We start from the raw sequence: 23,199 nt of genomic DNA on the forward strand, positions 1-23,199 counted from the left end.
ATATGGTCGTCTGTCTTCTTCGCTATTTAATCTTGTCTACTACTGTACTCCAGCCTTCTTCATCCTCTCAAAGCACTGCCTATACGCCTCGTGGATCTCCGGAACCTCGATGCCATACTCCTTGGCTTTCGCAGTCAATTTGGTCGTGTCAAGCTTGCAATTGCTCCTCCCCGCCTTGATCACCTTGGCCTGCTCCTCGAGGCTAAAGTTCTGCCATTTGAAGCTGGGCCTCACAATGTCCCTAAACAGGGTGAGGACCTCGTTGTGCGAGATGGCTCCCGGGTTGGTAAAGTTGTAGACCCCGGTGTCTTTGTGCTCGGCCATTGCCAGAGAGAGCGGCAGCAGGTCGTGCAGGATCGTGTTGCTGTTCGGTATGTCGACGACGCGGTCGTACTTGGCAATCTTGGTGACAAAGTTGCGCGGGTGCAAATCGTCGCTAACAGGCATTCGGAGCCGGAGGATCAAGCAGTTGTTGTAGTACTTCATGACCTATGTGAGTGGTACCCGGTAAACTGTCAGCTCACGCGCAACTTGAACAATATCCGTTCCAAAAAGAGCCATTGGCCCGTATCCTGCTCACCTCCTCCACATGGGCCTTGGTCTCAGAGTAGAAGCTCCCAGCAAAATTGGCCTTGTCCGTCTCGAGGAATCCTGGACCATCCCACGGGTGCGATTCATCGTACTGGTAGATGCACCCGGTTGCAAAGACAGTGCAGTGGATGCCCTTCAGGAAGCAGGCGTCGGTGAGGTTCAGCGTGCCAATGACATTTGAGCGCATTGTAGCCTCCTTGTTGTCCTCGCACCAGTCGACGTTGGGCCTCCCAGTGCACCCGGCACAGTTGAGGACGTGGGTCGGCTTGACCTTTTCCAACTCGGCCATCACCGCCTCGCGGTTCTCCATGCGGACCGTCGTTGTGTGCACATCCTTGCCCTGGGACTTGAGAATGGAGGCGAGATGGCCAGCAACCCAGCCCTCACCTCCCCAGATCAGAAAACGATTGTTGGCCATGGTTGCGCGTGTAGTATCATGAAATGATCTAGAGCTAAGGACAGTGGGAACGATGGGTAGAGGATCAAAATGAAGGAGGCATCGTTGGCGATCAAGGGGAATAAAAAGGATCCCCTGACAGCCTATTTGACGTTATCAGAAGCCCCATGTTTCTTGCTAGTCAGTTGCCCCAAAGTCCACCTAGCTTAACATCCGGAAGCTTGAGCGATTTGACCAAGGGTTCATCTGGTCGTATCGCAGAAACAAGCGGGGCACCTTTGTCTTGGAGTAACCTCGAGGGCTATAGTGGGTTTTTCGATACGCGGGGCTGCGCCGTGTCTAAAGTTAGGCAGCTGAGGCTCGCTGCGAAATTCTCATCGATGGGTTTGAACGGTTTCAAACTTTGTGTCCTTGGTGTGGTGATGGACTGGTCTGAAGTCTAGCGCTAACATATATAGTCCATTTGTGCTAGAGGGGTTGCAGGCTCCCCGGCTTACAAAGGTCCAGCCAGGTCGGGTGCGCTTGGCAGGTAGGGGTTCATCGCTGGCAGCATGTTGTGGATGCCGGGGTGGTAGAGTGATTGTCACTAAACCGGGCTAGCATCCGTTCCCGAAATTCCCGACTTACCACTCAACATAACGGGGCCACCGGAGCTTCGATGGCGATCTGAGCTACGGAGTACCTAGACCTGACTTGGGTTGCTACCTAGGTTTTTTTTTTTTTTTTTTTTTTTTTTTTTTCCTTCTTTCTTTTTCGTCGACTATGGCTGGCTGACAAGCTGAGTGTGGACTGTGGTTAAGGAAGTCCATGTATTTACCTAGATCGTTCCCAATCTGGGCCCGGTAAATGAGGACGCCATGGTGCATCATTAAAATCCATCCAAACCCAGAGCTTCCTCAGTGTTCAACAATAGAGTGGTGTTTTGTACCATGGTTTCCCTGACCGACCACAAAATACCAAGCTGCAGCGTACAAACCAAATGTAATGCGTGCGTGACCCGACGCAGTGGTTATTGGTGCGGTAATCGGGTTGCAACCACGAGTAAAACAAAAGCTGTCAAGCGGTGACAGGGACCCAATGTGGTGCAGTGACAGTCATGTAGCATTTTCTGGTGGCACCTCCAACAAAACCGCGTTCGAAACAGAGGCTGCACTACTCCGGGACGCTAGAGCACCAGCGACAGATAGCTTTGGGAAAAAGCGGTAATAAAAAGGTTGATCGGGGGCAATCATGCCAACACTTGTTATGGGGACTGACCAGGGCCATCCACGTCAACCGCAAAAGTAAACCAAAAGAGCAAAAGCAAGCAAAGAGTTGGCGGCACATGGGCTAGGAAGCAAAGTCAACCTTTCGCCAGCAGCTGCTGTGTTTGTTGATCCTGTGCAATAAACAATAAACACGCTTAAAACGAGGCGGATTAGAATCCAACACCAGCTTCATCCTTTCCATCTTGGCCAACAGGAAAACCACAGTCGGGTTGGTTCCGCGGTCATTGATGCTTAGTGGGGATGCGTGAGCGCTGCCCCGACGTCTCCGGCTTTCGGTCCGGAGAATTGGGATAGTCTGAACTAAGGGACGCCCGCGGACGGCACTGGACATGAGGGGACGATTGGATTGGGTTGGATTGCATTGAATTCAGTTGAGATCTCCCCTACAGCGAAAGGAGGCACACAATGCTTTCTCTTACTGTACGTGTACGGTACCTTGGGGTACACAACAAGGCAGTACGAATTCCACGGCCTGGGTGAGGTGGCCTTCAATCAACTCCACCCATCATGCAATTACCCGCTGCCAGAGGCGACATGGGGGTCGGGGGGGGAGGGAAAAAAAAAAAGGAAATTGAACTCAATTGCTGGGCAATTGAAGGAAAGAAAGCACCACCATTTCTTTTCCCAGTAGTTCCACTCACTCACCTTTCGGGGCTTTCTACTGCTGACGTGTGGGAAAGTCTTGTTTGTCTGTAGTAATAGGTAAACGTGCAACCCCCCAGACGCACGCATACCCGTCCAGTCTTTTGTGAACTAAGTTTCACCGAACGAAACGACCGACAGCACAAATCGGCACCTCGGACGACAAAAACGGCCAACCGGCTTGACCCGTCTGTCGCAAGTTACAAGTTGATAGTCAACGGATAATAAGAGCACAAGCTTACACGGTCGGCACACCGCATTTGTGGCCTGCTATTTTCGCAGTCGTCACTGTCTCAATCCGCGGCCGTGCGTGCATTTTGCCCTTCAACACAGGGCCAACATCACCGTCTGCCTTTTTTTTTGCTTAAACAGCGCCAGACCTAGACAACTTCTACCGTCGCTTAGCACCCAAGACAAACAGTAGCATTTTCACCATGGGTGCTCTGAAGAACATTGCATACTATGCATTCCACCCGGTCGAGCTCCGGGCAATTATCCAGTGGTGCGTAGTACAAACCGTACCAACCTCTATACTTGGCTGACCCTCGCCAAACCTGGATCTGGGTCATGGACGGACCACAAAGCTAATCCTCATCCACATCTCCAGGAAGATATGGCACGAGCCTGTTCACACACGCGACCCTAGCAAAGAGCGCCCGACAGAAACGTCATGCTTCAAGTACCTCGACATGACGTCCCGCAGCTTCGCGGCCGTCATCAAGGAGCTGAACCCGGAGCTCCTCATGCCAGTTTGCATCTTTTACCTCGCCCTGCGTGGCCTTGACACCATCGAAGACGACATGACCATCCCGAACGACAAGAAGATCCCGCTGCTTCGCAACTTTGCCGACTTAATGGACCAGGATGGCTGGACCTTCAACGAGAACGGCCCCAACGAGAAGGATCGCGACCTTCTGGTGCACTTTGACGAAGTCATCACAGAGCTCAAGCTTGTCAAGAAGCCGTACTACGATATCATCCGCGACATCACGGTTAAGATGGGCAACGGCATGGCCGACTACGTCCTCAAGACGGAGAACACAACCAACTGCATCAACACACTCGAAGAGTACGAAATGTACTGCCACTATGTCGCCGGCCTGGTCGGTGAGGGTCTCACCCGGCTGTTCGTCGTTGCCGAGCTGGCCAACCCCAAGCTGCTCGACCGAATGAACCTTTCCGAGTCCATGGGGCGGTTCCTGCAAAAGACAAACATCATCCGAGATGTGCACGAGGATTACGTCGACAAGCGCAGCTGGTGGCCCCGCTCGGTCTGGAGCAAGTATGCCAAGGAGTACGACGATCTCTTCAAGCCCGAGAACCGACAGCAGGCGGTCTACTGCTGCTCTGAGCTGGTCTTGAACGCCCTCATGAACGTCGAGGACTGTTTGTATTACATGGCCGGCATGCGCGAGCAGTCCGTGTTCAACTTTGTGGCCATCCCGCAGACCATGGCCATTGCGACTTTGGAGCTCGTGTTCCAGAACCCCAAGATATTCGAGCGCAATGTCAAGATCACCAAGGGCGATGCCTGCCGAATCATGCTGAGGTCAACACAGAACCTCAGGCTGGTTACGGATCTCTTCAAGGAGTATACCCGAAAGATACATCAGAAGAACGATCCCCGCGATCCAAACTACGCTGCTATTAGCGCACAATGTGGAAAGGTAATATCTCGTTCTTGTGGTGTCGAGGTCTCGCGTCATGTATGAGGGCACACAACTGACAGTGCGACGTGAACCTGGACAGATCGAGCAATTCATCGAGACGATATTCCCTACGCAAGATCCCAAGGTCCTCGAGATGGCACAGAAGGACGTCAAGATGTCGGAGAAGCCAGGCATGGACACGTCGGAGGCTGTGGTACTTATCCTAGCTGTGCTCGCCATGTTTGTGTTTTTGGGGGGTTTGATGGTAAGTCAAAAATATGGGCCGGTACATCCTAAGATTCCCCAGGCTAACGTTAGTGTAGATTGGTCTTGCGTGGCTCATGGGTGCCCAGTTCAACAACTTCTTCAGCAATATCGATGCCGGCGTCAAGTCGTCGCCACTACCATCAGGTCACCAGGAGCTCTGATCAGGATCTCGACTTTCGAAACTTTGCCCTTTTATAAAAAAAAAAAAAAAAAAAAAAAAGAAGTTACCTTGTTCAATGAGCTCAACAAAGCCGGTGTCAATTCCTCTTTCGAGGGTTGGTTGCATTTCGTTTTTTTTTTTTTAATGTGGTACACGAAGCGACGTCCATGTTTGTCGACTTCTTGATGCGGGGGTGTATATAAACACACTAATAGGCACGGATTAAGGGGACATTTATTCTAGTGTGGACAGGCAACGTGACCCAGGCTATGATGGACGGGGATTTGATCATATTTCTAACCATATCCTAATAACAAGACATGAACGCAAGTATTCTTTTTTTTTTTTTCAGACATGGCCAGATTCACTGTTGAGACTCGAGGTTTACAAATCACAGTACAATATCCTTTATCAATGACATGTGGCCGAGCCGGGGTTTTTATCGGGATTATACCCGTCGGCAAAAGCTCTGTTGGCGAGGCAAACGAGCACCTCTTTGGGCTGATGTCTTGGTCGTTCTTTATCAGTGGGGAAATAATAATGACCGGGTATGCATTGAGCACCTTGAGAGGTTGCCGAGGTCGGGTAATAAAAACCGTGACGCTCACATCAAGTCTCGTCATGGTCACGCGAGGGGTCGAGGGCACCCCAGCACGGGTACTGTGTCTGCGAGGAACGCAGTCTCATTCGTCCCGGCCACGGATACATGTCAGATCGCAGCAGCAGCTCTTGCCGGAAACCTATCCGCGCATGGACGGTTGTCTCCTTTGATAAGAAAACTTTCAGCAATCACCCGCCGTTGGGACCTTGTTCGTCCTGCAGCCCGCTGAACTCCGGCTCCGGCCCGACGTATTGGACGTTCGTTGGGCTTACCGTGGACTGTCGGTTGCTTTATCGTGAAGGAGTGTGTGGCGTGACCAAGGTCTCGAACCAAAGAGCCCGGGCTGAAAGGCGATAAACGGGTTTGAACTATTGTCCGAGTATTCAGGCCATGGAGACCTCCTGGCACAACCTTCATCTCTGGTTTGTTAGTCATTCAGACCGTGGGTTATCAGCATCACAGAAATAGCAGTGGACCAATGATTCCGAGCCGCAAAAACAGTCAAAAAAAAAAAAAAAAAGACAGAGAACCCAGTTTCTTAAGAAAAGCATAACAGCCAGTAGCATGCCGTATATAGGCTTAGTGTCCTCAAATCAACGATATGTAGCGTCCCTGTGATTAAATCTCCAGGGCCAAGAAAACCCCCCGGATTCGTCCAGTGCAGACCTATACCCAGGTAGGCAGGTGGTGGTGGCGGGCGTTCGGATTACGGAGAGAGCGATGGCTATGGGGCATGTATCCGGGGTATTGTTGTATTCCCAGGAGATGACTGCCGCTGCCGATGGTACTAAAATAAAACAGAATCTCTTATCTGTACCGAGTTGGAGGGAGCCCCCGAGCTGGAAGAGCGAGGCTGCGGTATATTATGGGGATCATTCAAGCAAGCATCATCATCACAAACAACCCTAGACGCCCCGTACAGGATTTAAGGAGTTCCGAGCCGGTTGCCGCATTTTCCTGGTTGCCCGCCCCAACATTGCTTGCATTTGGAGAGGCGCAGTGGTACATATCCGAAGTTTGTGGAGAAAATTGAAACAATCGAGAGCGACACCTGCCTTTGTTTGATAGTTGATACTACTTGGTAATTACGAAGAAGAAAACAACATCAAAACCAAATATTACTGGTAGACATAGATGATATCGCAATTTCCACGTGGCATTGAACCATGATGAAAAGCTCCGAGTAATAAATAATGAAAGGGAATTCGCCGCGCTGTTTTGCCCTTTACTACTCCGGGCAGGCGGTTCGCCAGGATCGCCAACCGCGCGTCCGCGAATGTAACGCCGAATTCGGCAGCTGGGCATAACACCCGGATGGAGGGCACGGCCAAGCCGTAAAGAGGACCTCTTGGTCCGAAAAGGGAAGCTGGTTTTGTTTTGGCTTTTATCCCCAATTCTTGGTTGTGTTGTTATTATAAGGCGGGCTTGATTAAACAATATCGTTGTCTGATGAACGTTTCTTTTGGAAGGAGAAAAAAAAAGGGGGGCTACAATGCAATAATTGCTAATGAGCAGAAAGCAGAATGGACATAACAAATAATGTTTTAGAAAGGTCTCGACATGCAGAGCCCCCTCAGCATAATTAATTTAGGATAAATCAAAAGCCAGGCACAAGTCTTCATCGATTGCTGGATGTTTCTTTTTATCAAGCTACTTCGTATAGCATGACAACACCCATTTGGCCTTGGTCAAGTCTGTTGATTGGTGGGCAGTTCTAGGCCTGAGCCAAACATCGCTGGCCTCGATTCTTGGCAGACAACGTAGTAGTAGTAGCTTCCAGTCGGAGTAGGTAGCACTAATTACGGCTCCTACCATTGGAGAGTAAGGCACTATACCGGTACCTACCCTGGTCTTGTGTTCCATTAACTACGACCACTATGCTGAGGGGCTTGGCTGCACCGACCCCCGGTGTACAGGGAAACCCTGTAAGATCCGTCCGCAAATCGGAGTCATGAAAGGAAGGCACTGCAGCAATTCTACCTCCCTCCTTGACATGCGTCGTATAGTTTCCATGAACGAGCTAGCTACCTGATAACTGGAGCTAAGCTGAGATCATGATGTATGCAGCAAAATGCAAGGGAGCTCATTGGAGTTGGGAACCGCCATTTGTAACGTGCCCGAAACCTTGATGTGATGCTTCGGATCATGACATAAACACCCGTCGCCCTCACCCAATTTTTTTTTGGTTGGCACTTCTTTTGCCCCGTCATACTGTACTGTATCCTTGTCATGGATATTGTGATGTAATTGCCACAAGTTCTCAACTGTTCAACAGCAAGCACGTCGATTAGAAACCAGCTGATTCATCAGAAAATACTCAAGCACCGTCTTGCGACGATGGAGCCCATTGCTGAAAAAGGGAAACAACGAGCAAATGCAAACGAGTCGTCTTCAGCACAACCGGCACTGGGAGACTCGGCACCAGATGCCTCCGCCTCAACGGAACAACCCCCAAAAGTTAAGCTCTGGGGAGGCATGGACGCCGAAGACGAAAACACACTGCACAGTCTACCCTCTGTCCCAAACGTCGACATTCGAGCCAACCGGGCTGTGCAAGGCGTTCAAGACTATTATCCCAGTCAAGTCTACTTATCATCATCATCATCATCATCATCATCATCATCATCATCATCATCATCAATGAGTGCGTTCATTTGAGACTGCCCCCGATGCTTGGTCGATTGGCTTTTCTCTGATTGATTCTTGGAATTGTCTCGATAGACCACCGATCCAACGATTGCCACCTTCTGCAGCTCCCGGCAGAGCTTCTAGACAACATCCTCTCGTACCTGTCACCGTTGGATCTCGCCGCAGTCAGCGGGACCTGCCATGCTCTCCACACCCGCGCCAACTCCAACTACCTCTGGCAGGCCATCGTGCAGGACCACGTTCCCGGCGAAACAATTACGTCTCCCTACCCGTGCAGCAGGTTCCGCGACCTATGGATCGCCCACGATCCTCGCTGGTTCCTTCCAAAATACAAGATATGGTTCTCGGGGCAGGATTTCATGGGGAAGCTGATCCTGGTTCGGTACGACCAGCGCAGGGGTTGTATAGAGGGCTACCAGCTGCTGGCCATGCGTACGAGGACGGAATACCAACACTGGAACGACGACAGGGAGATCATAATACACAACTTTGAGCCCGAGGTGAAGCTGCACCTGGACAAGCCCGCCTTGCAACTGCGGTGCGAGGGCAACACGAGCCGGGACTGGCAATGGCACGACGAGCCGGGGAGCGACAAGAACGCCTGGAGGCGAGACTTTGGAAACATTAGCGTCATACGCCCAAACTCGTCCTCTCCGCCGCCCAAGCCAAACCGTTTTGCATCCGAAGTGCCCATGATAACACCAGAGTACGGCGGAAACGCAGACGGCATCTTTAGCAACTTCATGCACGCCTGCCCGCTGCCCGAGGCGCAGGCCGCGCAGGCCGCCAAGACGTCGTTTCCCTACGGCGACCTGTGGCCCCCGCCGGCAGTGCCCGCGCGGCACCGCGTGGCGGCCAACAACTTCTTCCGCGCGACGAACCGCCGCTTCTCGGGCATCGTGGTGGGCCAGCGGCCCCGCAGGCGCGCCGAGCTGTCGGATCAGAGCTTTCGCATCAGGAGCTGGCGCGAGATGAGGCCCGCGCTGGCTGCCATGCTGGGGTTGAGCGGGGTGACAAACGGAGGCGCGACGAGGATGGTTTCGGACCAGTTGGCGCTGTTGTTCCCTCCGGCTGGGCCAAGCGCAAGCACGGATGGTGGTGACAACGGCAGCGACAACGAGGATGGGAGTAATGACGGAGAGGCGGCCCAGTCAAGGGCGATGAATGCCGACATATTCAGCTTGCCGTTTGGTCCACATATTGACGAGCAGCTGACAACCTATTCCACCCTCGACCCGGCGCTGTATACGCCGACACCCGAGGCGCCATGGCGGGGTATCTGGGTCGGCGACTACAGCGGGCACGGGTGCGAATTCCTACTCCTGAACCAAATCATCACAGGCACCGAGGAGCACGATTTGGGCCGGGAGGAGGGACTTACGGATGAGGAGTTCGAGGCCAAGAAGGAAGAGGCCAGGAAGTACAGAGGCAGGCTGGAAGCCATCAAGCTCACGGGCGATGCGAACGTCCCGCGCGGGGAGCCTACCTTCGTCGCGGAGGATCTGGGGCCTGGGGGCTTTGTGACGGTGATTCAAGAAAAGCCATTCACGGGCTGTAGAGTCGTAAGGAGTAAGGGGCATGTGGCACAGTCGGGATTTAATCTGGGTAAGTCTTTTTTTTTCACTTTTTTTTTTTTCACTCACTATTTTAATTTAGCCATGTCTTGTGTGGGAGAGCAAATAATGCTAATAATGATGGCTATGAACGACAGACAAGTACATCGAGTCGCAACTCATCATGATTTCACACAACCGGCTAGCACAGTACTGGGTTGACTTTGGGCATATTAGCTATTTTGAGAGAGTCGACATTGATCGATTCCTCAAGGTTAGCTGAGGTTGATTTGTCGAGACGGTACTGGCTCTGTACGTAATGTATTTCTTATTCTTTGGTTATGTGTTATGATTTGTAAAGTGTATCAGATGATTGCATATAATCCCTAGGAGTTTACATTTCTTTGAGGCTTGATGAGCCTATTTTTGCACTTGGTGGTTATCAAAAGGGGAGGCAACCCTAGATCAAATTATGCACATGCAGTCTCACAGGCAGACTTCAGCCATCAGGGTGGCTAGGCTCTTGGTCAGTGGAAGTAAATTTGATCGCCACCGCGTTCTTTGGCCACAGTAGTCATTGTGATCCGAGAAATGCATGCTTGCTTATTGCCGTATCTTGTTGGCTTCTTCGCTACACGTGCTTCTGAAGGAAGGGACCATTCTGCAGTTCGAAGTTTGATGGGTTCAATGGGTTTAATGGGAAACTGCTGCCCTGTGATATGCTGATTCCAATAGCGATGCTATAATTCTAGATACTGCTCACATGGCAGCCTCCTCCGACGAACATAGCTCTATACCGTACCCTGTTCACGGACTGGGACGCAACTTCATGCTACTTCTATTCTCTGTCACGGAGGTGGCGATGGTGGTTCCAAAGTTATTTTAAGGGGAGTGGACATTCAGAGAGAAATCTCCAGCCCATCTAGATAATTTTTCTCCCGGCATGTCTGTTGCTCTTGGATCACACTCATGCTTTCTTCCTGGCAATGGCTACTACTTGTATGACCAGGAGGGCGGTCAAGTGCCTGTGGTTCATCAAACAGCGGTGCTCTTGAACTTTATAAATTCGGTTGTTTTTTGTCTACTCTTTGCTCGAACCGGTCTTCATCTTCTTCACCCCAACAGCCTCTTCACGGATCACTAGCCACTGCTTCGTAACAAACGCAAACTGCACAGGCAAACCCGACAAATTCAGAGCAAGCAGCCCACAAACCCCACAGAGCTGCGAAAAGGCCACCAACAACAGAGCACCAACGACAAAATCGAGCGCATAGCCAACGGACTGGCCAGCTTGGCAATTGAGAGGACTCGCGCAAGAAACAGAAGAAGTTTTTCACGGTAAGTTTGCCAGATATTTGCCTACCCATCTTTGGATCGAGTCTTTAGAAAGACTGGCCTTGAGATCAAGCAAGCGCTTGAAATAGTTTCAGTACAGCTTGGGTGTGGATAGGGAATGTTGGTTGACAAGGACCTGACATATGGGCCAATACCGCTATGCCCATTATTCTACTCAAGCGCAACAAACCAGACACGAACAGCACATCACATCGCAGAGATGCTAACAGCATATACTTTCGCACTGCAGGCGATGGCGACCCTCACAAGGTCGACAGCGTCCGGGGCGTAGGCCTTCGACTTTGGCAAGTCGAAGGCCGCGTACGAGTTCGAAGTATTCCTCGTCTGTCTACTGGCGTTTGTGTTTATCGGCTGCCTAGCCGGACTCCTGCTCGTGGACCTGGTGGCAAGTGGAGGGGATGTCCGTATGAACTTGCTGCTGGCTGCTAGGTATGGTGCTTGAAAATGGCTTGTATGTGCGTGTGCGTGTGATACTTCTGCATGTTCTATGGCTTGGGCCAAACTCTGTTCTTCATGTAGCTTTGGAGTTTGGAGTACAGGGGTTCTGGGTCTGGTGGGAGTCTGGTGTATAATATTTAGTGTTTCTTTATAATATCTAAATAATTCACATTCACATTTGTCGAAGTGTCATTTCTTCCATCCTGCAACTCGAGCAAGTATCATGCAGTATGCTTGCCACGTGCCACAGGTTGGTGACGAAAGAGGTCTGACGCTTGGGGCTGTCTTTAGCCAAGGAACCTAATAATATATGGCTATATCATCGAGGGTTTCCCAAAGCGTTGAGGTCTGGTCTTCCTCGACGCAGTCCTTATTCGCTAATATAGACGGAAAGTGGTGCGTAGATAAGTCCATGGAAACTTGCCGAGCAGCAGCTGGAAAGTCTCTGCAGGAGCCTATATGGATAGCAATTTTGTAAACATACATATAGCAGGGACATTAGCCAGAAAGGGGCGCACGCACCCTCAAGTGTCAGGATCGTGTGGATGCAAAAGGGGAGAAAGCGTCAGCAAAAGCAACAGGCAAGAGTTACCGGAATTTGCCATCAAGCAGAAGGAGCTTGAGGGATACGACAACTTGTCGGTAGTTGGGAGACGCGACTGCAGGATTTCATGTGCTTAATGTTGATCAAAAGGTTTGTTTACATACCAGCCTCCCCGTCATGATCTCTGGTCTGTGACATGTGCCCAACATATCTGTGGCATTGAAAGTTTACATCTTGTTCAATACTATAAAAAGACCCCCTTTCCCTCCCCCTCCACCTCTCTCTCTCCATTCAGCTTGCTCTCTCATCTCCCATCTTCGAACCACCGAGAAGACCCAGCAGTGCCAATCACAAACAACACCAGGCAGAAACCAAGCCGAGGCAACTGCGAAGCCAACACCGATACCAACATCAAGAACCAGCACGAAAGACCAGCCACCAAAGCCATCGCCATGGACCCGGTCCTCGTCTTCTTTTTCGTCCTCTTCATCGCCAACGCTGTCGTCAGCATTGGCCTTGCCCTTTTCGCCGCCGCCGTCGTCAATATGGACTGGGGCATTGCCCCCGACGACGATGTCAGGGAAAAGACCTTGGGCTGAAAGGTATGTTGTTGCGGCTTGGTGCTTGTGGGATAGTCACTTGTGTTCCATTTTCAGGATATCATACTAATTAATGTTTTCTTTTTCGCTGAATAGCGGCAGCCTTTGTCCGCGCTCGTCAAAGACCCATTTGCCAGCCGAAGAGATCAAAATCGGTGGTGCAAGCATTGAGCAATAAGGATAGCGTGGATACTCTTGGGTCTTGGAGGGAACTTGTTTAGTGTTTTCTTTTCTATTTTTTTTTTTGGTTTATGGCGCTTGGGAGTTATTTGGTTGGATACAAAAAAGGGAGGGGAAATTTGTTATTATGTTTAGGATATTATTTCCACTTGGGCAAATCAACACAGCCTAATACCAACAGTCCAAAGGTACACTGCATATGCGTTCTTTGTTTGCTATACCACCCAACCCAACCTTATCTATGCTTCACGCCAGAGCACACCCATATGCCTTCCCTCCGTGACCCATCAATCCGTGTGACCATTACCATGTAAGCACAACATAATATAGGCAGTCAGCCTTGCCACGGCCCACCACTACCCGGGCTCCCAAGCATCCATCTGCACGCTTAGTTGGCTATTACCCCAATCCTTGGCATGGGTAGTTAAAAAAGTAGTGCCTTTATCAATACCGTGTTGTGACTGCCCGCATTGTTGCCTGGACGCCTAGGCGCGCCCGTCCCTTGTTTCTTCCTTTTTTTTTTTTTACCAAATCGGAATGGTAACGGGATCTGTACTCTATATTTTATTTTATTTTTTATTTTATTTTTTATTTTATTTATTATTTTATTTTTTATTTTATTTTTTATTTTATTTTTTATTTTATTTTTTATTTTATTTTTTATTTTATTTTTTATTTTATTTTTTATTTTATTTGCTATCCCTTTTTTTTTTTCTGTGCAACCCAAAGCTTGGCTCACTCGTCAATGCAAGACTAACAAGAGTATACCTTTTTGAGGCTAGCCATGCATCATTCCTGGCCTGTTGTCCCCTCTCGGATGGGGCGGGCAACACACCCTGAATTGCCGATTTGCTCGTTATTCGGGCACGGTAAGGCTGTATTGTTTCCTGAGGGGGTGGGGACGGGATTTGCTGGAAAGACGTGTGAACTTGCGACGATGGTGTGGTATCGATGGGAGCGTGGTGAGTAATGTGGGTTAGGTATAAATATATCAAGATCCGGGTCTTTCACTAGAAAGATAAGAAGAAGAAAAATAAGCATCGTGTCTTTTGCTTAGGCGTCTGCGTTTTTTTTTCCCGTAACCCCTTGTTGCTTTATCAAATAAATCCAGTAAAAGAGAGGTAAATAAAACCACAAATGGAATTTTCCGTCGTCCAGCTCATCCCCTCGCCACCAGCACTCCCAGAATGGGTCGAATCCTCCACCTCGGCCCTCTCCAGCCCCTTCGTTTCCACCACCGTCACCGTCCTCCTATCCTTTTTGCTATGCATCCCCGTGGCCGTCCACCTGTGCAAGGATACCCACATCAAGGAGGCAGCCAAGCAGTGGCACAGGGTCGTCCGCATCTACAAGGTCCTGCATCCCTTCTTCATCCCGCCCGACCGCGCCGCGGCCAGGACGCTCTTCGTCAACCTCCTGTGCGTCGGCATCTGCATCCTCGTCGGTAGGGTCGTCCACCTCGTCTCCCCGCTGCTGCTGCGAAACATTGTCGACAATCTCGCCAGAGGCCAGCAGCAACGCCGCGAATTGAATGCAGCAACAACAACAATAACAACAACAACAACAACAGCAGCAGCAGCAGCAGCAGCAGCACAAACGCAGGGCGGTGCCGCCAGCACCAACATGGCCGCCGCCGCCGCCGCCGCCGCCCCAATGCTAACCTTTCCCTGGCCGCAAATCGTCGCCTACATCATCATCCGGCACATCGTGCCCCGCATCGTCAGCCACCACGAATACCGCTGCGGCAAGGTGGTCTGCCGCGAGGTGTCAAACCGCATCTCCATCGCCGCCTACCGCCAGTTCCTGTCCTTTGGGGCCGACTACCACGAGACTGAGTTGCGGGCCAACAAGAAGAAGAAAGCCGAGGATAAGAAGAACGGCAACGACAGCGACAGTCCCGCCTTGGACCCGCCCTACTACGTCGTTCTGTACTTGAGCCCCTGGGGTGCTAGGTGGGTCTCGTCGTGGGTCTTCTCGTCGGCCCCGAGCGTGGTCGACCTCTTTGTCGGGCTGGGCGCCTTTTGGTCCGTCGGCGGCGGCGTCATGGCCGCCACCATGGCCGCGCTGCTGGTGCTCTTCATTGCCACGTCGGTGGCCCAGATCCTGGGCCGGGATGACAGCCGCAAGAAGGACCTGCGCGACGCCCAGTCGGCCCGCTTCGGCCGCGTGGTGGACCGCCTGACCAACTGGCAGACGGTGGAGCTGTTCGGGACTCGCGACCACGAGACCGAGGGCCTGAGGGACCTCGGGGAGGTCGAGCAGCGGCTCGAGGACGAGGAAATGGGATTCGATGGGCGCTGGGGTTTCGGCCGCGGCGAGGCCCCGCCCTTCTTCGTCGAGATGGCCGGCCTGCTCCTCCTCAGCCTCATGTCGGGCTGGCAAATCGACCGGGGCGAGCGCAGCATCGGCGACTTTGTCATGCTGACGCATTACTATCGCGAACTGATCTCGCCCGTCAACCAGATCCTGTGGAGCTTCCGCAGCGCCGGCCGCGAGATCGACCGCCTGATGCAGGTCGTCAACGTGTTGGAGCGCCAGCCGGCCGTCAGGGACGGCCCCGACGCGCCCGAGTTCGAGTTCAAGTCGGGCCGAATCGAGTTCCGCGACGTCGTGTTTTCGTACCCGGACGCCAAGCGGCCCGCGCTGGACGGCGTGTCCTTCTCGGTCGAGGGCGGGCAGACGGTCGCCATCGTGGGCGAGACGGGCGGCGGCAAGTCGACCCTGCTCAAGCTGCTGTGCCGGACGCACGACACCACCTCGGGCAGCGTGCTGATCGACGGCCAGGACGTGCGGGCCGTGCGGCGGGCTACGCTACTCGACCGCATCGCCGTCGTGCCGCAGCTGGCCGGCGTTCTGAGCGCCAGCGTGCTCGACAACGTGCGGTACGGCCGGCCCTCGGCGAGCGAGGAGAAGGTCGAGGAGGCGTGCAGGGCCGCGCACCTGCACCAAAAGATCACCACCGCCTTCTCCGACGGCTACGGCGAACAGGTCGGCTCGAGGGGCTCCACGCAGCTGTCGGGCGGCGAGGCGCAGCGGTTGGCCATCGCGAGGGCGCTGGTGCGCGACGCCAGGATCGTCATCTTTGACGAGGCCATGAGCAGTCTGGACAGCGAGACCGAGTGGAAGATCCAGACGCACCTGCGCGAGTGGTGTCGGGACCGGACCGTCGTCATTGTCGCACACCGCTTGGCCACCGTGGCCCAGGCCGATCTGATCCTGGCCATCAAGGATGGAAAGGTTGTCGAGAGGGGGACGCAGGCCGAGCTGTTGGCCAAGGAGGGATACTACCATAACCTGTGGACCAAGCAGAAGCTTGTTGCCTAGAGATCGACATTGGCAGTATTCGCTCGATGCAAGTTTGGCTGGAACCGTCTGTCAGGACTGTACTGGCAGAATTTATCAAGGAAAGGAAAAGAGCATAGCTAGATTTGGCTTTTAAAATGTTAGCATCGGTCAGGGAGGGGAGCCTCGACAGATCATTGAAACAGCGCTGTTGGGTTTGTGTAATTAACCGCCATCATGAATGCCAGTGTGTCGAGACAGAAATCTGCGCATTTCGGCTTTTCAAGTCAACGTTAGTATACACTTGATACTTTCCTCCCCAAGCATATTGTTGCCAGAACAAGACTTGACACGGTTCAGGCATCCTCAAGCGAGCGATGCCTCTCAGAACCTACAGCCGCACAGTAGCTCCCCCCGCCCCCCCAGACCTTCAATCGTCCTCGCCTGCTCCAAGGTCATCCGCCATGTCTGGCATCCAGCCCTTTGGCCTCTCACTCCCCCGCACCCGGAGTCCGTATCCGAGCTTTTCCACCTTGAGCACGCTCTGCCTGATCGTCTCGAGCTTCATCTGGTATGACTTTCCGTGCTGCTGTGGCAGCAACTCAAACATGGTTCCAAGCTCCTGCATATCCGTCAGGATGGTGCGCGGGTATCTTGGCGCGTCGACGTCGTCCGGAGACGGTGCAACAGCCGCGGCCGCCAACTCCCCGTTGATGGCTGCCGTGGTGGTCGCAAACCGCATCATCTCGCCCGAGAGATCAAAGACGCCGCCGATGAAGTCGTCCTGCGTCACATCCACAACCAAAGGCTCCTCCGCAATCTTCTGCTCGTCGCCACCGGCAGAGGCAGAGGCAGAAGCATCCGTCATGGCCGTGTCGCCACCCTCCTCCGCAATGCGCTTCTTCTCCTCGGCGGCGGACCGGCAAAGGCCCGCAACGGACTCGAGGACTTCTTTGTGGCTCATCAAACGCTGGTTGCGCAGGTAGTAAGCAAAGGTGAGGGCCTCGACGAGCTCCTCGACGCACGCCATCTGCCGCGAGTACCGGTATCGGTTCATGCCCTGGACGTCGCCGACGATGGAGTCGAACAGGCGTGCGATCTCTGCCAGGCGGCTCTGCACCTCCCTATCGACGTCTGGCGGCAGGTCGGCATGGATCTTGCGAACTCTGCTTTTGTCAGTATCACCTCACCCTCGACTAGAAAAAAAAAAAAAAAAAAAAAAAAAAACCACAGAGACCAGAAATCCTCGGCTCACCTTTGCAAGGAAAAGATGCTGTGAAATTCTTCCAGTCAGCTTGATATTTCCATCGTATATAATCCATTTACTGGTGTGGCATATTTTTGATGGCTGCCGAAAATCTTCAAAAGTAAAGCACACACATCTTCTTACTCAGCGCAGTAATGTCCCTCGACGCCTTGACAATGCGCTCCCGACGGTCGTGGTGCCTATCCAACTCGTCGCGGAACTGCTCAAACATTGGCGTGTAGGCATTGCGCACAACCTCTTTTGGCTGCTGCTGCTGTCTCGGTCCACCCCGCGGCCCTCCCTTGAAGTCGCCTTGACGATCCCTCTTAGGGGGCATTTTGAGCGGTCTGTGAAGGGGTGTTGGCTGATGCGAAGGCGCTGTTTGTTCAAGGAGGCACTCGCTCAATTTCAAGGCGAGCTTATCAATTCGCTTGATTACCTTCCAATCACGACAATTGAAGCAGTTGCGATCAATGCGGCTGCCTGCTTACAAACAAAGAATAGCATCATAGTCGGAGAAGTTGCTTCTGTCGAGTTTGACCAGACCCCGCCATGTGGTGCACTGTGCCACAGCGCTACAAGTGGAGACTGGGACCTGCTGCTGTAGGTGCCATCGGGTCCCAAGCAAGTCGGTACAATGACTTACAGTAAGTAGTAGTTCAACATTCTACGACACGCTGAGCATAAGCACATACGCGCTCAGAAACTCCAAATCACTAGAACAGTCGGGAGCTCGTCTTTCTAGATTCTCGTGAGCACATCCAGATTTACCACGAGGCCGCGGAACCATCAAAATGTTCTTTCTGCCTTTCTCATATCACCTGACCAGGTCCACTCCAAGTGGATACTCAGCACGTGTCCCCCAGAAGATGTACATTTACACCTAAATACTCGACTTCATCCACGATACTATACAAATACCACCCACCCCTTCCATCTCTCACCAAAAGGCCGAAAATGTCGTCCCCAAAACCCCCCGGGACCTCACGACCCGGGCCGGCCCGGACGGTCGACACCTTCTTCAACTCCCCATCGGCAGTCTATACGGCAGCGACCCTCCTGCGGCTGGGCATGCTCCTCTACGGCCTGTGGCAGGATGCCGTCTCGCCCGTAAAGTACACCGACATCGACTACCTCGTCTTCACGGACGCGGCTCGCTTCGTCGCCGGCGGTGGCTCCCCTTACGACCGCGAGACGTACCGCTACACGCCGCTTCTGGCCTGGATGCTCGTGCCCACCACGGCCTGGTTCGAGTTTGGCAAGGTGCTGTTTGCCGCCGCCGATCTCGCCGCCGGCCACCTGCTCGTCTCCGTCCTGGTCCGCCATGGAGGCATGGACGGCGCCGCCGCCAGGCGCTACGCGGCCGTCTGGCTGCTGAACCCCATGGTCGCCGCCATCAGCACCCGCGGCAGCAGCGAGGGCCTGCTGGGCGTCCTGGTCGCTGCTCTGCTGTGGGCCGTGCTGGAGCGCCGCGTCGTCCTCGCAGGTCTCATCCTCGGCCTGGGCGTCCACTTCAAGATCTACCCCTTTATCTACGCCCCGGCCATTGTGTGGTGGATGGATCGAGAGCGGATGCAGCGGCCTGGCGCCGTCGCCTCATCCTCCTCCTCGCCAGCTGCCTCTGCCGCAGATGCTATCGCCCGCTTCGTCACCGGGGACAGGGTCACCCTCGCCGCCGTCAGCCTGGCGACGTTCATGGGCCTAAACTACGCCATGTACGCCCTGTACGGCACCGAGTTCGTCGTGCACACGTACCTGCACCACGTCAGCCGCATCGACCACCGCCACAACTTCAGCCCCTACAACACGCTGCTGTACCTCAACTCGGCGTCTCCCGCCTCGGCCTCGTCCCCCTTCAGGATCGAGTCCGTCGCCTTCCTGCCGCAGCTGCTGCTCTCGACCGTCCTCATCCCCCTGGTCCTCGCCAAGCGCCACCTGCCGACCAGCATGCTGGCGCAGACGTTTGCGTTTGTGACCTTCAACAAGGTCTGCACCAGCCAGGTGAGTTTTTTTTTTTTTTTTTTTTGTCTACTGAGTCTCCTGATGATTCTCTGGTTTCTCTTTAACCTATCTTCCAAGAGAAGAAATAAAAGTAACTAATAACCATCAAATATAAACCCAAACTGACGCCTTGTTTTAAAAACAACAACAAAAAAGTACTTTTTGTGGTACATGGTCCTGCTCCCGCTGTACCTCCCGCACTCGTCCTTCTTGCGCAACGGCCGTCTCGGCCTGGCCGCGCTGCTGCTCTGGGTGGCCGGCCAGGCCGCCTGGCTGCAGCAGGGCTACCTGCTCGAGTTTCTAGGCCAGAGCACCTTTTTGCCGGGGCTCTGGGTGGCTTCGCTGGGTTTCTTTCTCGTCAACTGTTGGATACTGGGAGTCATTGTGTCCGACGTGGTCAATGTTCCTGTGCGACGTGGCTCGGTCAAGAACTAGCTTGGACATGGAGCGGAAATAAATGTATAAAATAAAATAAAATAAAAATAAAATGGATTATTGGGTCAGTGTTAGCCGAACTGTTTGTTCATTGGTCACATTGAAACTGCATGATCCCTTTGTTTCCAAATCAAAAGTTCCTACGTGTGCAAGGTCTACGCGAAACCATAAATATAGAAGATACTGTCCCTTTGACACTCAGCATCCGCAACCCAACGCACTCGGTCTAACTATACTGCACCTCCATCAAGTTCATTCTCTAACCTGCAACCTCCAGGCCCTTGGCAAGAGTCACAGCGAAATCAATATAATGGGAAATTGTCAGCTATTTATCGCCATCTATGAGTTTCACCCAGCCACGTACTATCCGCCACTGTCCAAAACAAAAAAAAAAATAAAATAAAATAAAGAGCAACCAGCAGTGCAGTGATCCTTTTTCGACAACACACATCCCACCATGGCTCCTTATTTCGAATTGCTCCTATTATTTAACACCATGATTTCCTCGAGCCAAATGCCATTTAAAGAGCAACAAAAAAAAAAAAAAAAAGAGAAAGAAACAAAAAGAAAGAGAGCGAGAGATCCGATATGCAATGTGTGACCCAGTCAGCAAAAGGGGGAAAAGGTGATGAAAAATGACATAATTAATCCAGGTCCTAGACATGGAGAGGGGGCTGGGAATGACTTTATTCAGCCACCCCAGTTTGGAGGGGAGCTGCTCTTGCTGAAACAAAGGAGAAAAAAAAGACAGAGATTGCTTCGTGGGCGTCAGGCCGTATTCTTCTAGTTCTCAAGCCGCCACAACGAATCCGCCGCCGGTGCTTAGGTATCGGTAGTTGTCCAGTTTGAATGATGTAATCTTGCCCATGCTTTCGGCACTGATGACGACCCGGCCGTCCTTGCCGAAGCCTATGAAGCTTGGAATGTCTGAAAGGTCACGGAATCGGGCCTCGGGTCTTGATGCCTGCAGTGCCCTGACTATCTTGTCACTCCAGACGCCTTCGCACCAGCCGTCACGTCGAAGGATGAAATAAGGGTTTAAGGCGGGGATTGGAGAGTCTGAGGACGAAACCACATGGCTAATGTCAGCATACAAAACTTAAACTGCAAGGAGAAGCGGGATGAATCATACCGAGATCAACGTATCTGATCCGCAAGTACTCAAGTGCCCTAAGCCTCTTGAGTGCCTTGATCCCCGCCAAAACCAATGCCTCGAACGCGGCGATGAATTTGAGATCCGTAATTCCCGATCCCGTCTCATTCCAAATATGCACCTGCCGACAGCAGTTCTTCACCGTCAAGTCGATGCTCTTGAGTCTCGTCGATCGCGGGTCAGCCGACTGCGCCAACACGTCGAAAAAGGTCCGGCACACGCGCCCAGTGTACGACAGGTGCTCGATGCTTGGGCTTCCAGGCTTCCCAAGTGCCGCAAGGCCCAGCCTTTGACAGAAATGTAGCCGGTTTGTGACCTTGAGAAAGTAAGCCGGGACAGAAAGCTCACGCCGGTAGTCGGCCTCCAGATACAAGTGCAACTGCTTTAGCTGTGGCGGCAGCCGTGGCAGAATCTCAGCCATGGTCAGGTAGCTCTTTGACTTGGGCTTGTTGTATGTCCCATGCCACTCTTGTAGGTTTGGCAGGGCAGACATAATGTGCTGAAAGTCCTCCTCACTTCGTATCAGGTTCCACTGGCCCTTGCATACCAAAGTCCTTACAGATGGCACCTTGGGCATGATCCTTTCCACGTTTTCGGAAACCGTTGATCCCCAGAACGGAGAGTATTGAGATGTGGCTTCCTGCGCCCGTCGTGTGCAGTCGCCATACACAAAGTGGGTGACCTTGGGCGCCTTTTTGCGCTCGCCGCCCTCCAGTGTCAAGACCGTAACTTCTGGGAACGTTGTACCGACAAAATAAAATGTCTCGTCTAGAGAGCAGTTATCGACGGGTAGAACATATGAAGAAGCCGATAGGCCATCGACAGTAACGGTCGGCAGAGTAGACGTAGCTTGTAGCACCATGGTGGCTGGTGAGCCAGGCTTCGGCTGGAACACGGGAAACCAGACTTCGACGTGCCTGACGTACGGTCGTAAATGTGGCCTTTGGGCGAACCAAACCAGGGCGCCATTTACTGACCCCACGGTAGCCTTTATCTTGATATGCCGATACAGTCGCTCTTGGATCAGGGCACGCCAAACACTGCTGACAAGGGCCAATTCTGAAAGCTCCCTTCTCCTCGAATGCCGGAGCGCAGTGCTCCAGCTCTTGGTGACAGAGTGCATACCCACCGAACTCTTTGAAGTCGCCGAAACGCGATACCCAAACAGATGATCAAGAATGCACTCGTGTATCTCTGGCGGCAAATCATGGAAATGAAGGCCGGCCTGAACCGCCGGCTGTTGCTGCAACAGCATAGATGGGTCGTCCCAGGCGTCCAGGTCTTGCATGTGTGCATCGTGCGGTGCGGCGCCGGCCGGACAGCTCGTGCATTTTATCTCTGCGTTTCGGGGCTCTGGTTGGGGAAAAGGTGTACTGCTCGGCCGGGCGGGCGGGATAAAGTCTTGAGGTCGCACGGCTTCGTTAAGCAGAGGACTTGAGGGACCGGGAGGGACGGGGTTGGAGACGATGGTCATAATCGAGGCCAGCTCGGCGGTGGCTGCCCCCTTGCTGCCGTCATCTGCGGTCGCGTGCAGTGATGGCGGACGGTCGCTCGAGGTTCTTGCGGATCGGGGTTCGATTCGAATGTCGTCCACGGTCGAGGTTGGGAGGTGGGCTTCTTCTGTGGGGGACACGAGTGACTGCCGGCGGGACAGAGCTGTGGTTTCCATGTTTGATCGGAACAGATAGGAATGGGAGGGTTCAGCCAGGCCGTCTAGGCGTCATGGCCTGCAGGGCACGCGTAAAGATCAGAAGGAAGATTCCCCGACAAGGGGCGCAGCAATGCCGGTAAGAATCAATCTTGCCGGTAGGGTCTTCAAGGTCAGGAAGAGATAAATGAACGATAGGATGGATACAAAGAATTGACAGATGTATGGTACAGTACGGTGCGGTACGGTACTGTTGATCAGTACGTGGTAGGAGAGTGGGGGGGTTCTCTTGTTGCAGCGAAATCCCGAGATACGACGACGGATACGCTGATGTTGGTGTTTCGCTCGCTCTGCTCGGTGGGGTTTGGTAGTAATTCGTCGGCCCCAACGAGGACAGGCACCAAGACGCTACGTGACAGCTGTTAGGCGATGTTGTTGTTTACTGTCACCAGGTACGTTGATTGAATGACGTCCAGTCTATTTCTGACGGCAGTGATGGATTTTTTTTTTTTTTTTTTCTTATTCCCAGGCTCTTTCCTC

General features: G+C 52.8%; 8 protein-coding genes across 8 annotated transcripts; 5 read left to right on the top strand and 3 right to left on the bottom strand.

The window, feature by feature from the left end:
* Positions 1–39: 39 nt before the first annotated feature.
* PpBr36_07571 (uncharacterized protein) lies at positions 40–1,009 on the bottom strand (the record flags this gene model as incomplete). Its single annotated transcript, XM_029894708.1, has 2 exons — positions 40–489; positions 581–1,009. The coding sequence occupies 2 exons, from the start codon at positions 1,007–1,009 to the stop codon at positions 40–42; spliced, it is 879 nt and encodes a 292-aa protein (XP_029748193.1).
* A 2,323-nt stretch (positions 1,010–3,332) lies between these two features.
* Positions 3,333–4,975, top strand: PpBr36_07572 (uncharacterized protein; the record flags this gene model as incomplete). Its single annotated transcript, XM_029894709.1, has 4 exons — positions 3,333–3,400; positions 3,506–4,565; positions 4,648–4,812; positions 4,871–4,975. 4 exons carry the CDS (start codon positions 3,333–3,335, stop codon positions 4,973–4,975), a joined length of 1,398 nt encoding a protein of 465 aa, XP_029748192.1.
* Positions 4,976–7,912: 2,937 nt separating this feature from the next.
* On the top strand, positions 7,913–10,060 carry PpBr36_07573 (uncharacterized protein; the record flags this gene model as incomplete). The annotated part of the gene is made up of 3 exons (XM_029894710.1): positions 7,913–8,219; positions 8,297–9,829; positions 9,936–10,060. The coding sequence occupies 3 exons, from the start codon at positions 7,913–7,915 to the stop codon at positions 10,058–10,060; spliced, it is 1,965 nt and encodes a 654-aa protein (XP_029748191.1).
* A 2,232-nt stretch (positions 10,061–12,292) lies between these two features.
* PpBr36_07575 (uncharacterized protein) lies at positions 12,293–12,714 on the top strand (the record flags this gene model as incomplete). Its single annotated transcript, XM_029894711.1, has 2 exons — positions 12,293–12,302; positions 12,449–12,714. The coding sequence occupies 2 exons, from the start codon at positions 12,293–12,295 to the stop codon at positions 12,712–12,714; spliced, it is 276 nt and encodes a 91-aa protein (XP_029747850.1).
* A 1,317-nt stretch (positions 12,715–14,031) lies between these two features.
* PpBr36_07576 (uncharacterized protein) lies at positions 14,032–16,218 on the top strand (the record flags this gene model as incomplete). The annotated part of the gene is made up of 1 exon (XM_029894712.1): positions 14,032–16,218. One exon carries the CDS (start codon positions 14,032–14,034, stop codon positions 16,216–16,218), a length of 2,187 nt encoding a protein of 728 aa, XP_029748197.1.
* Positions 16,219–16,606: 388 nt separating this feature from the next.
* PpBr36_07577 (uncharacterized protein) lies at positions 16,607–17,759 on the bottom strand (the record flags this gene model as incomplete). Its single annotated transcript, XM_029894713.1, has 2 exons — positions 16,607–17,342; positions 17,557–17,759. 2 exons carry the CDS (start codon positions 17,757–17,759, stop codon positions 16,607–16,609), a joined length of 939 nt encoding a protein of 312 aa, XP_029748196.1.
* A 620-nt stretch (positions 17,760–18,379) lies between these two features.
* On the top strand, positions 18,380–19,858 carry PpBr36_07578 (uncharacterized protein; the record flags this gene model as incomplete). Its single annotated transcript, XM_029894714.1, has 2 exons — positions 18,380–19,423; positions 19,580–19,858. The coding sequence occupies 2 exons, from the start codon at positions 18,380–18,382 to the stop codon at positions 19,856–19,858; spliced, it is 1,323 nt and encodes a 440-aa protein (XP_029748188.1).
* Positions 19,859–20,648: 790 nt separating this feature from the next.
* Positions 20,649–22,680, bottom strand: PpBr36_07579 (uncharacterized protein; the record flags this gene model as incomplete). Its single annotated transcript, XM_029894715.1, has 2 exons — positions 20,649–20,917; positions 20,991–22,680. The coding sequence occupies 2 exons, from the start codon at positions 22,678–22,680 to the stop codon at positions 20,649–20,651; spliced, it is 1,959 nt and encodes a 652-aa protein (XP_029748187.1).
* Between the last annotated feature and the right edge of the window lie 519 nt (positions 22,681–23,199).

Source organism: Pyricularia pennisetigena, chromosome 1 (genome assembly GCF_004337985.1).
Source record: "Pyricularia pennisetigena strain Br36 chromosome 1, whole genome shotgun sequence".
Classification (NCBI taxonomy): Eukaryota; Fungi; Ascomycota; class Sordariomycetes; order Magnaporthales; family Pyriculariaceae; genus Pyricularia; species Pyricularia pennisetigena.